Raw genomic sequence first — 12780 nt, 5'->3', positions numbered from 1 at the left:
GCACAACGCTCTAACCACTAGGCTACCTGCCGGCCCATTTAACCCAACCCCTCTGAATCAGAGAGGTGTGGGGGGCTGCCATAATCAACATCCACGTATTATTGCAGTGTAGATAAGGGAAGGCCTGGTTAAAATGAAAACATGCCAGCCAGACAAGCCAGTGTATGAATCAAATGTATTTGCATATGAATGGAGTGGAAATTTGCCGACTTTGCAATCTGTATGGTAAGTTTTTTTTTAAGTATTTTAAATTTTTTTGTATGGTAAGTAACATTAATGTGTAGGGATCATCAAAATTATATAATTTTTTCCCCCGATGCCTGTTTATTCATAAAACGTAGAAGATGATAAATAACATTAAATCGCAATGGTATGTCTATGCAAATTAATAGGAAAACAAAAGCGTATTAATAGGAATACATTTAGCCTAATTGGTAACAAATATGACATGGGGAAAAGTCAGGATACTAGTCAGGCTATTTGTCAAATCCAGATTAAATACAGGTCTTCAGTCGTATCAAATCTGTAGGTGATTGTGGGCAAAATCAATGACAAACAGCTGAAATGTTCAGACTTCATCATGATCTGTGATCAAAACAGGCTGGGTGTTTTCGGTTACTTTTAGGCTAAGGTTATTGGTAAGCACGCAACTGCACTGAAATGAATAGCCTGATTCAATGGGATTCTCCAGAATAACTTTTTTTAATTTTTTTTAATCTGTTAAGATCTTTGGTCTATGCATAGACCCATACCGATTTGATCTTTTAGGTATTTTTGGTATAGCCTACCAATAATATTCTAAATTGCAGAGCATTTTAATAAAACAAGCAAATTTTCCTGTGATGTTGAGGCTGAGCAAGACCTTCAATAGGCTAGTAAACAATGCGGAAATAATCATGGAGTTAATCATTGTTATAGCCTAGATCGCTTTTTTCTAAGGCTAAGTAAACAAGGGGTAGCATGCTTTTTGCCCGTCTCTATTACAAGGGTTAGGCATATATCCTCACATACCCCTTCAATTCAAGCCCTGCTTTTAACCATAAGACATCTCCAAAGAAATGTATAGCCTAAGGATTGACTGTGTCTGTTAAACTGGGAACTCCGGGGGAAAAATGAGGTCAAATCATAATATCAGTGACTTTCAGGTCAGAGTTTCTGAATTGGAATTCCGAGTTGGATGACCGTTCAAAACAAAAGAAAATCGCAGTCTGAGGTTGTTGTTTTTTTCCCCAGAGTTCCCAGTTGTCTTGAACGCACTGAAGTCGGAAGTCAGAGATTGCAGAGTTCCGAGTTCTTTTAAATGCGCCACTAGAGACCTAGGCTACCTCTTATTTCTGAATATGGCTACCTCCAACAAAGAGGCCCTTGTGTCTGTATTGATGTGAGAAATAGGCATATCTACACAGTAATGGTGGCTAGCTGCGATATCAACTAGCCTAAAGTTTTCTACAGCTGATATGCCTATTTTAGCTAAATCGACAAATTAAATTGATTAGATTACTCTGCCAATGAAAAATATTTTTTCAAAATCATATACATGTAGACATTTGTAAGGCGTTCATGGTGAGATTTTAAAAAATTATCTAGACACTTAAGCTAACACGTGACGCGTAACACATGTAGACGTTTATAAGGCGTTCATGGTAAGATCTTTCATAATAAACTTACAAGCCACGACGTGAACACTACGTCTACATGACATGCACGTGTCATGTGAACGCGTCGGCTGTTTGACGCCTTAGAAAAAAACAACTTGTCTTCATTTGTATTTTATAGCGCTAGGAAGACGTTAGGTGACTTTGTGAGCGGTATCAGTAGCTTCATGAGGCTTAATTCTGGAACTTACCACCCCCCATAGTTTGGGATTCACTAACCTAATGTAGCAGGCCAGGGATTCGCCTTCTGCCTGTAGCTTCTCAGCACCCTGTTATTTGCTCCCATCTAGTGACCAAAGTGGTGCATGAAGCATGGGCTTTTCTGCAAGGAAGGATAGGACCTACAGGTCATCACTAGATAGCAAACACCCAACACCCACAAATGAGCACACCGGAACCTAAAACTAATTGGTGAGTGGCAAATGACGGTCAGTGCCCCGTTTATTGTTTTTTCTAAACATGTAAACATACAAGACTGTGACCTGGAAACAATATTACGCAAAAACTGTTAACCAATAATAAAATATATATATATAATAAAACACCAAAACATTAACATACTTCTTTGAATGTCATATATTTGCAAATACTGGAATGCTTGACAACATCAATATATATTCTTAAATATATATTTCTATATAGAGATCTTCAATATTTTATATATTCATTCATATTTCCCCTTTAGGTCCTCTTTTCAATTAGTTCACATTCCTTACATGATCTTTACCCCTGGATCTTTATGTGGCAATTTAGACCTGAAGATAGACATCCAAAGTCTAAGAAATGTAAAGGCAGTTTTTAAACAAGCGCACACACAATCTTTTAATATATATCCACTGCTATATCCTCGAGGTAGGGAAATGCATCCAGCACTAGCCATTCCCTCTCACATTCCCTGATAAGATAGCGTGTATACAGACCAGGGTTCAAACACTATTTTAAATCTTTCAAATATTTTGGGGTGTTTGCTTTGTCCTGCCTGGAGTGTCAGGTCGGTGGGGTTTGCAGTTTTGCGACTATTCTATTGTTTCCATTGTCCCAGGCAAGCTCAATCAAGCCCAGATTAAGTACTCAAAAATATTTCAAATAGTATTTGAACTCAGGTCTGCACTTAAATTGGGGGAAAGAGATACTGCATGTCCCTCTGGCCCTCTTTCAATCCTTCAGTCAATGGGAATCGAAACAACATACGTTACAACGTCGCTTTGTTGTACTTTAAGGAGTAACCAACTGCAATTTCTAGACATTCCACCAGGGAGCCAGCGGAGAGGAAATCTAGCTCCACCTCGATAAATTTGATGTAAATGGCCGAGCGTTCAGGGCCCATGGAGAGGCCCTCTTCCCTGGCTTGCTGCCCGGTGCCCCTGCAGTTCCCCTGGAGGAAGCGTGTGACGGCCGAGGGCTGCCTGCGGCTGTAGTGCTTGCCTGAGCTCTGAAAGTGCTGGAACAGACACTGCTGTAGGGTCCTCTCCTCAGCGATGCCCAGGTAGCAGTAGGTCACTTTGGCCCCCGTCTTCTCCCCCTCCCCCACTCTCCCACCCGGGCCCACCACACTCTCGAACCCAGACCCGCCAGAGCCCGACGATCCAGAGAGAGGCAAGCTCTGGTCAGAGTCTTGGTGCTGCAGCGGAGAGTCTGGGGCCTCATCCTCCCCTATGTAGTCTGACTCCGCTGACACCTCCTCGTAACCGATGGCATAAAGGCCATAAGTCTTAGGGATTCCCCCGGGTAGGAGGTACTGGGAGGCCCCGTTGCTACAGCCCGTCACCCTTGACTGGGCTATTGGGATCCAGTCTACCTCCATGTGCAGCTCCAGGCAGCGCGCCTCGCTAATGGTGATGTCCAGGAACTTATAATAAACGTTCTTCCAGTTCATTTTCTGCACTTTGGTCATGATGACACGGCCCTCTGCCTTCTCCGGATTGAAGTACTCGCGCAGCCGCTTTCCCAGGGGAACCTGGGAGCTGATCTCGGCGTAGTGGTAGCAGACGTCCTCGTGCCAGCGTGTGTTGTAGCCCACGCCAAAGATGGCCAGCTTGTTGGAGAGGTGCAATCTGGAGAAGTCGGTCCACGTCTGAAAGTGCTCCCATTTCACCTGTACCGACTCCAGGATGCGCACCACATTCTGCATCACTTCCTGTTTCCTGAGAGGGACAGAAATACATGAACGGTCAAGATGAGGTTGGAACCAGTGGAGGGTTGGTAATGAGAACAGATGATACATTTTTATGAAGTCTCTGTCAGTGATTTGTTTTCAATAACATCTTGGCAGTAAAAAGCATTTATTTTGACCTTGTATCCATGTACTGTTATCAGGTATCATTAATTCTATGGCAAAAACACATACTGAACTTGCTCCGAGGGCTCAGGTCGAAGCTGCAGTACACTGGCATTCTTTGGCGGCTGTGTTTCCTCTGAAGAAATAAAGGAACAGTATTTTTTATCATCAAATTAACACATCAAACGCTACCCTGACAGGCATATATGCTCATTACTCCTACAGTATTCATTTTGACAGAGTGAAGGAAGAGCCTGCATACTAAATCAAATCAAATTTTATTTGTCACATGCGCCGAATACAACAGGTGTAGACCTTACAGTGAAATGCTTACTTACAAGCCCTTAACCAACAATGCAGGCATAGCTACCCCTAATAAGAACTACCAGTTCCCTGGATAGTCTACCTACAACTTTAACCAAAAAATAAGTCTGCTGACCCCTTCCCTATTGCCTGCTTTTGTCATCACCACCACTCACCAGTTTCCATCTCTCCCTCCTGGAAGGCGGAGGCCAGCACCTGGTTGCACCAGTCTTCTTGGGAGAAGTCCTCCATAGTGCTGCCGTCAGACTCCATCTCCTGGTACAGGCCACTACTGTTGATGAGGACGGGGGCACACGTCTGGGAGTCCCAGCCTCCCTGGCCAAACACCTTTTCCAGCTGCTCGATGGAGTAGCTACTCTTCCTCTTGCCGACGCCATGCTCCTTCACTCTGCTATAGCACCGGCGCAGCGTCTGCGGGTCATAATGGGTGTGTGAACGTCAAAGGAAGATCTTGAAGTTAGTGTTAGCTATTAGACTAGCTATAGGCCTATCCAATGCCACAAATACACCAGAGACGGCATAGTCACTCACAAAAGGACTGGGATCAAGATGAATGAATGGCTACATACATTTACAGAAATTATTTGCTTTGAAATGCAAATAGCTGAGGATATTTTATTCTCTACAATTGCACTAGATGCAAAATTCAGCACCCTTTTGCAAACTTCCAGTCAGCTTACCTGCTAGCTATCTAGGTGCTTTTAGCAATGTGGGTGTATTTACATACACTAGCGTTGCTTTCAACTGTATTGGGTTGCACAAAAATAGCCCATGGGAAGCCAGAAGTTCCATTACAACTTATTGTGCCGGTGGGCAGGACGGTTGCTCATTATGACGGGAAGAAACGGAACGGAAAAGGATGGTATTAAATATACAACAGGCGGGCCTATTCCTGGATGCTGATTGGATTAAACCGCGTTCTACCTGGTGTCAATTCCACAAGGCTATGATGTTGAAATGCCTATTTACTGTTCCATCTCACTGCGCAATCCAACAACATCGACTGGTTATCATCTAGTTGTTCTCTCATGAGGAAGCTTCTTACTGTGACTAACGCCTGTAACATGACCCAGGTTATCACTCAGCCAACTAGAGTGTATACCAAAAGTGTTGGATCTGTGTCATCCACTTGTATTGATCATATCTTCACCAATGCTTGCAGAGGTTTCCTCCAAAGCAATATCAGTTCCCATTGGCTGTCGTGAACATAATATTGTGGCAATAATAAGGAAAGCCAAAGTACCAAAGGCAGGGCCTAAAGTTATTTATAAGATCATACAAAATGTTTTCTCAGGACTCTTGTTGAAGATGTAAAATATTTATTTTGGTCTGGTGTGTATAAGGAGGAGAATCCAGATTAAGCACTTGGAGTATTTGTAAAATTATTCTTGCCAACTGTTGACAAACATTCACCCGTTAAGTAACTAATTGAGAACTGTTAGAGCCCCCACAACTAAACCAAAAAAAGAAGAAATTATTTTACCAAAACAAGATAAATTACATAAAAAAACAATGGGAAAAGACTTTGGAGCACCTCTTAGATGTAAGGGGACCTGCATGGTTCTGGTACCGGTTCCGACCAACATATTTGCTTATAAATCGGGCTGTGGACACTGTAGATCGAAATGGCTTGCATTGAGCGATAGCCATGGTTCCAACGGACACAGTAGTATTTTGAGCCTGTGTGACATAGGATCTGAAACCACTTGGAGATGGGATATCCCTCCTACCATTTAGTTCACTCTTCCAACTATCCATCAACTCCTGGCTGAACCCTACATCACAGCCACTGACAAAGCACTGCAATTCAGAGATTGATTTATAGCCATCAATCAAAAATAATTAATAGTTTGTCATTGATGGACAAGATTAATATGAGGTGAAAGGCAAGTTCCTAACGAGTTCAGGAAGCCAAGCTAAGGCTCTGTGAAACGTTCACAGTGATTGGGGAAGACGTTTTGATCAAGAGAGACCTTTAGAAATGTGTACTTTTCCTCTAACACTAAACATACAAATATGTGTTTTACAATTATACGGAAGGTGAAGTCTTCGTTTTATAATTTCATTATGCTATATTTAGAAAGCATATGTCATTTCAAGGCTTATTCCGTTTTGTTGAATAGTAATTACATCATGAAATATATATTTTTTATGATATTTGTACTGTGTACTTGAGCTTGTGTACTCAAAAGTGACTACCTCAGCAATTTACAGTGCATTCGGAAAGTATTCAGAACCATTGACTTTTCCCACATTTTGTTACATTACAACCTTATTCTAAAATTGACTAAATTGTTTTATTCCCCTCATCAATCTACACACAAACCCCATAATGACAAAGCAAAAACAGGTTTTTGGAAAGCTTGGCACACCTGTATTTAGAGAGTTTCTACCATTCTTCTCTGCAGATCCTCTCAAGCACTGTCAAGTTGGATGGGGAGTGTCATTGCACAGCTATTTTCAGGTCTCTCCAATGATGTTCGATCGGGTTCAAGTCCGTGCTCTGGATGGGCCAGTCAAGGACATTGAGACTTGTCCTAAAGGACTCCTGCGTTGTCTTGGCTGTGTGCTTAGGGTCGTTGTCCTGTTGGAAGGTGAACCTTCACCCCAGTCTGAGGTCCTGAGCGCTCTGGAGCAGGTTTTCATCAACGATCTGTCTTTGCTCTGTTAATCTTTCCCTCAATCCTGACTGGTCTCCCAGTCCCTGCTGCTGAGAAACAGGTTTCCTCCAGACGTGACACTTGGCATTCAGGCCAAATAGTTTAATCTTGGTTTCCTCAGACCAGAGAATCTTGTTTCTCATGGTCTGAGTCCTTTAGGTGCCTTTTGGCAAATTACAAACTCCATGTGCCTTTTACTGAGGAGTGGCTTCCGTCTAGCCACTCTACCATAAAGGCCTGATTGGTGGAGTGCTGCAGAGATGGTTGTCCTTCTGGAAGGTTCTCCCATCTCAACAGAGGAACTCTGGAGCTCTGTCAGTGACCATCGGGTTCTTGGTCACCTCCCTGACCAAGTCCCTTCTCCCCCGATTGCTCAGTTTGGCCGGGCGGCCAACTTCAGGAAGAGTCTTGGTGGTTCCAAACTTCTTCCACTTAAGAATGATGGAGGCCATTGTGTTCTTGGGTACCTTCAATGCTGCAGAAATGTTTTGGTACCCTTCCCCAGATCTGTGCCTCGACACAATCCTGTCTCGGAGCACTATAGATAATTACTTCGACCTCGTGGCTTGGTTTTTGCTCTGACATGCACTGTCAACTGTGGGACCTTTATATAGACAGTTGTGTGCCTTTCCAAATCATGTTCAACAAATTGCATTTATCCACAGGTGGACTACAGCCAAGCTGTAGAAACATCAAGGATTTTCAATGGAAACAGGATGCACCTCAGTTAAATTTTGAGTCTCATGTAAATAAGTTATGATGGATTATTGTAAGATGGCGCCAGAGAAGAAGGCAGACGTTTTACATTCACATTTTTTGTTCCGTTTACAACTTATTTTTTACTTATTTTGTACATAATGTTGCTGCTACCGTCTCTTATTACCGAAAATAACTTGTAGACATCAGGACTGCGAATACTCACCACGGACTAACAGAATACTTTTTTTCCTTTCACGACTCTGACGAGCCCAACGCGAAGGATATACTGCTAGTCAAATGGCTATTTGCAGTGCCCCCGCCCCGCCGTYTTTACACCACTGCTACGCTCTGTCATCTATGCATAGTCACTTTAATAACTCTACCTACATGTACATACTACCTCAACTAACTGGTGCCCCCGCACATTGAATCTGTATCGGTACCCCCCCTGTAAATAGTTTCGCTATTGTTATTTTACTGCTGCTCTTAAATTTCTTGTATCTCTTATTCTTATCCGTATTTTTTTGAAACTGCATTGTTGGTTAGGTAAGTAAGCATTCCACTGTATTCAGTGCATGTGATGAATAAAATTAGATTTGATATCAGTTATTTTTTTGCAAAAATTGCTACAAACCTGTTTTCGCTTGTCATTATGGGGTATTGTGTGTAGAGTGATGAAAACAATTAATTTAATACATTTTAGAATAAGGCTGTAATGTAAAAAACAAACAAAAAAAAACGTGAAGGGGTCTGAATACTTTCCCAATACACTGTACATCCACCACCAGACAGGCCACTATTGGTTTCTTCACTGTACCCAAACCAAAAACAGATTTAATGCATTGCTCATTTATATACATGACATTGTGGAATGCTCTGCCACCAGAAGTTACTGATGGCAAAAAGCAAGTTTAGCTTTAAAAACAGATGAAATAAAACATTCTATCACAGCACCTCTCCTCTTTCTAAAGATCTAATTTAACTGTACTGTATATAAGAATATGAATATGTACAGTACCAGTCAAAAGTTTGGGTTTTTCTTTATTTGTACTATTTTCTACATTGTAGAATGATAGTTTCAATGTCTTCACTATTAAATAACACATATGGAATCATGTATTAACCAAAAAAGTGTTAAACAAATCAAAATAGATTTCATATTTTAGATTATTCAAAGTAGCCACCCTTTGCCTTGATGACAGCTTTGCACACGCTTGGCATTCTCTCAACCAGCTTCACCCGGAATGCTTTTCCAACAGTCATGAAGGAGTTCCCACATATGCAGAGCACTTGTTCGCTGCTTTTCCTTCACTCTGCGGTCCAACTCATCCCAAACCATCTCAATTGGGTTGAGGTCGGGTGATTGTGGAGGTCAGGTCATCTGATGCAGCACTCCATCACTCTCCTTATTGGTCAAATAGCCCTTACACAGCCTGGAGGTGTGTTGGGTCATTGTCATGTTGAAAAACAAAAGATAGTCCCACTAAGCGCAAACCAGATGGGATGGTGTATCGCTGCAAAATGCTGTGGTAGCCATGTTGTTTTAGTGTGCCTTGAATTCTAAATAAATCACTGACAGTGTCACCAGCAAAGCACCCCCACACCTTCTCCTCTATGCTTCACGTGGGAACAACACATGCAGAGATCCGTTCACCTACTCTGCGTCAAAGAAAGACACAGCGTCGAAGAAAGACACAGCGGTTGGAACCAGAAATCTCAAATTTGGACTCATCAAACCAAAGAACAGATTTCCACCGATCTAATGTCCATTGCTTGTGTTTCATTGGCTCAAACAAGTCTCTTCTTATTGGTGTCCTTTAGTAATGGTTTCTTTGCAGCAATTCAATCATGAAAGCCTGATTCATGTAGTCTCCTCTGAACAGTTGATGTTGAGATGTGTCTGTTACTTGAACTCTGAAGCATTTGTTTGGGCTGGAATTTCTGACGCTGGTAACTCTAATGAACGTATCCTCTGCCGCAGAGGTAACTCTGAGTCTTCCTTTCCTGTGGTGGTTCTCACGAGAGCCAGTTTCATCATAGCGCTTGATGGTTTTTGCGACTGCACTTGAAGAACTTTCAAAGTTCTTAATTTTCTGGATTGACTTACCTTCATGTCTTAAAGTAATGATGGACTGTCTTTTCTCTTTGCTTATTTGAGCTGTTCCTACCATAATATGGACTTTTACCAAATAGGGCTGTCTTCTGTATACCACCCCTACCTTGTCACAACACAACTGATTGGCTCAAACATATTAAGAAAAAAAATTCCACAAATTATCTTTTGACAAGGCAAACCTGGTAATTGAAATGCATTCCAGGTGACTACCTCATGAAGCTGGTTGAGAGAATGCCAAGAGTGTGCAAAGCTATCATCAAGGCAAAGGATGGCTACTTTAAAGAATTTGTTTAACACTTTTTTGGTTACTACATGATTCCATGTGTTATTTCATAGTTTTGATGTCTTCACTAATATTCTACAATGTAGTAGAATAGTAAAAATAAAGAAAAACCCTGGAATGAGTAGGTGTGTCCAAACTTTTGACTGGTACTGTATATATGAAGTGTGTAAATAGTATTTTTGGTGTCTCTTGGTGTCTTTTATATATTGTATTATGCCGTGATCACGAGAAAATGATCTTACAATCTCGACAAAACAACTTTTGTTATGTAGTGATCATGAGATAAATAAGTTGTGATCGACATAACAAGGGAATACTTTTTTAATTCATATGTCCTCTCTGGACCTCCGTAGGGTTGCGTACATAGATATGAAACAAAAAGACTAAAATGAATGACCAGCCGGCATCATTAGAAACCCTAGATTTGTGTCGGGACTATATCTCGTGGAAGGATGAAATAGTATGTATAAATTCATTAAAATAAAAAGTTTATGAAAATATGTCAATCATTATTTGAACATGTTGTTATATGAAAGTGATAATGCCCTCGAAGCTGGTGTTTCGACTTCGTCTCAGGCCGAACAACACCCGTGCCAATATATCCTCCAAACACCGGCTTCGAGGGCATTATCACTTAAACAGACTTTCCAAACGTGGGTCTGTTGTAGAGGTCCACTCAATCCTGAATACCCGATGCTCGACCCGGGACCTGAGCGAGTCCGGGTTCAAAATTCTAACTTTCCCTTGGGCCCAGGTCTGATAGATCCGAGTGGACCCGACCGCGGCTCATATTTATTTTATGCTAATAAGGTAAATTTATTGACTGATTTAAGGACTAGCCAACATATTCTTTAACCAGAAGAGCAAGTTCGCTGATAAAAAAATAAAGTTGCCACTTGGGTCAAACCCGTTAGGGTATGGGTTGAGTCTAGGTCTGGTTGTAGTAGGGTCCATTCGGGTTCAGGGCTGATTGTTCTTGGCGTTTCCACTCACTACAAAGTGATGAGAGGAAGCCCAGTGGCCGGCAGTGGGAGAAGATGGAGCGAGATTGATTTTGGCCAACATCCTGCTAATTTTCTCATCGATGAACCATTTGATCTCCATACAGTTGTCTATGTCCAAAACTAAAATCTGTAACAAAAGGAGTGTCTGTGTTTTGTAAAATTTACCCTTTGCCAAAGTTTCTCCCCAAAATGTTGTCGTTTATAAGTAGTGCAAGAAGTAGTGCATATTTCCATTAGTTCCCTAACAGAAATATGCAAATAAATAAATGCTAGAATGTGCCAATAGGACCTCCCTAGCTCGTGCTTGGCTCTGCCCACTATGATTAATTTTCTCCCTTTGGAAACGACAGGCTCTGGTTTATCTTGGGTTAGTTATAAAAATCGTTGCCTCTAGTCTGTTGCAGGCACACTTCCTGTCTGCTTACCTGATGTCAAAACAAAAGTCCTGCACTGTCTACAACAGACCCAAGTTTGGAAAGTCTGTTTAATAATATCTATTACATATTTTGTCACAAATCTCCCGTCATAAGGACCAACCATCATGCCCACAACACAGGCACAGTAAGGCTTCCCACGGACTGTTGTTGTGCAACCCAATACAACTGAAAGTGACGTTAGTGTATGTGAATACAACAGCGTTGCTAAAATCAACTACGCGGTAGCTTGACAATGTACTGAATGTTTTAAAACGTACCTACGGGTTGAATCGTTACATTAGCAAGCTACATATTACTAGCTAGCTTGCTAGCTAACGTTAGTTAGTCAATGGGCATACGCTAGGAAGCTACTGTAACACTGACAACATCCCTGGTTAACATTACATGATTGAACATAGCACGAAGTTACTGCCTACGAAGAGTGGCAAGCAGCTGACAGATGACTACCTATGTGATAGATGAACATGCTTACTCTGTCCCCCATTACCTTCATCCTCTCCCTGCATTGGGATGGGGTCCTTTCGTAGCCGAGCTCTGCTAGGGCTCGTGAGACCCGCTCGTACATTGCGGGACCAGGGGCCTTTCCAGAAAAAACGGTGCCTGCAACCTCCAATTGCTGCATTCGTGCCTCCGTCAGTCTTTCATTGCCCCACACCGCAATAAGGGCGTTTGTTTCGGATGGGGTCCACGACATCCCTCGGCAAGCTGTGAAGCTATTTGAGGCAAAGGCCGATCCACTTCGGCCTGCGCTCCCAGAAATCGTCATACCTACGTTGAGAGGCGAGAATCGATTAGGTGTGGAGGGATTGGAATGATATTGGTTGCTGTCACTCAAATCCTCTGATTCTGGTGATGGAACTTCTGTTTTCGGCATCTTTAACGGCGTCGATATCTCGGGAGAATGATTAGAGTTACAGGGCGCCGCCATCTTTCTTCTGTTGCTAAGGGGAGGGTAGCCTAACGTAGCAGGCGTCAAAAGGGAAGGGGATGTGATATACGTCTTCTGTATGGGGGGTGATATGTGCCAGAATTAAGCATAGGCAACCGTACCACCTTGTGGCTGTCGCTTACCATTGAACGTCTGACTGACAGGACATGATACCAATGCCTTTCTAACGTCTGCGTGACGCCTGCGTGTTAATGAAAGTCATAAGGTGCATAGTTTATATTTATATTAATTACATCTCAACCATAAATGTTAGAAACTTACAATTTTTCCCATGGAAGCCGACATTCCGAAGTAGCCATCTTGAGCTATAGTGTAGCATATGGCTTGTGTATTTTCTGTTATCGCTAATTGCCTAGAAAAGATTATGTCCAATCT

General features: G+C 42.1%; 1 protein-coding gene across 2 annotated transcripts; it reads right to left on the bottom strand.

The window, feature by feature from the left end:
- Positions 1 to 2072: 2072 nt before the first annotated feature.
- LOC111951188 (myb/SANT-like DNA-binding domain-containing protein 2) lies at positions 2073 to 12421 on the bottom strand. Of its 2 annotated transcripts, none has more exons than XM_023969249.2 (4): positions 11929 to 12421; positions 4413 to 4668; positions 4003 to 4069; positions 2073 to 3799 (listed from the first exon to the last, which is right to left on the bottom strand). In XM_023969249.2, the coding sequence occupies exons 1-4, from the start codon at positions 12382 to 12384 to the stop codon at positions 2848 to 2850; spliced, it is 1731 nt and encodes a 576-aa protein (XP_023825017.1). In that variant the 5' UTR covers positions 12385 to 12421; the 3' UTR covers positions 2073 to 2847. The 2 variants fall into 2 exon arrangements, with proteins under 2 accessions (XP_023825017.1, XP_023825018.1); XM_023969250.2 differs by having other exon boundaries at positions 11944 to 12421.
- Positions 12422 to 12780: the final 359 nt, after the last annotated feature.

Source organism: Salvelinus sp. IW2-2015, linkage group LG23, assembly GCF_002910315.2.
Source record: "Salvelinus sp. IW2-2015 linkage group LG23, ASM291031v2, whole genome shotgun sequence".
NCBI lineage: Eukaryota > Metazoa > Chordata > Actinopteri > Salmoniformes > Salmonidae > Salvelinus > Salvelinus sp. IW2-2015.
The sequence above is the reverse complement of the archived record's forward strand: the minus strand, read 5'-3'. Positions and strand labels throughout refer to the sequence as shown.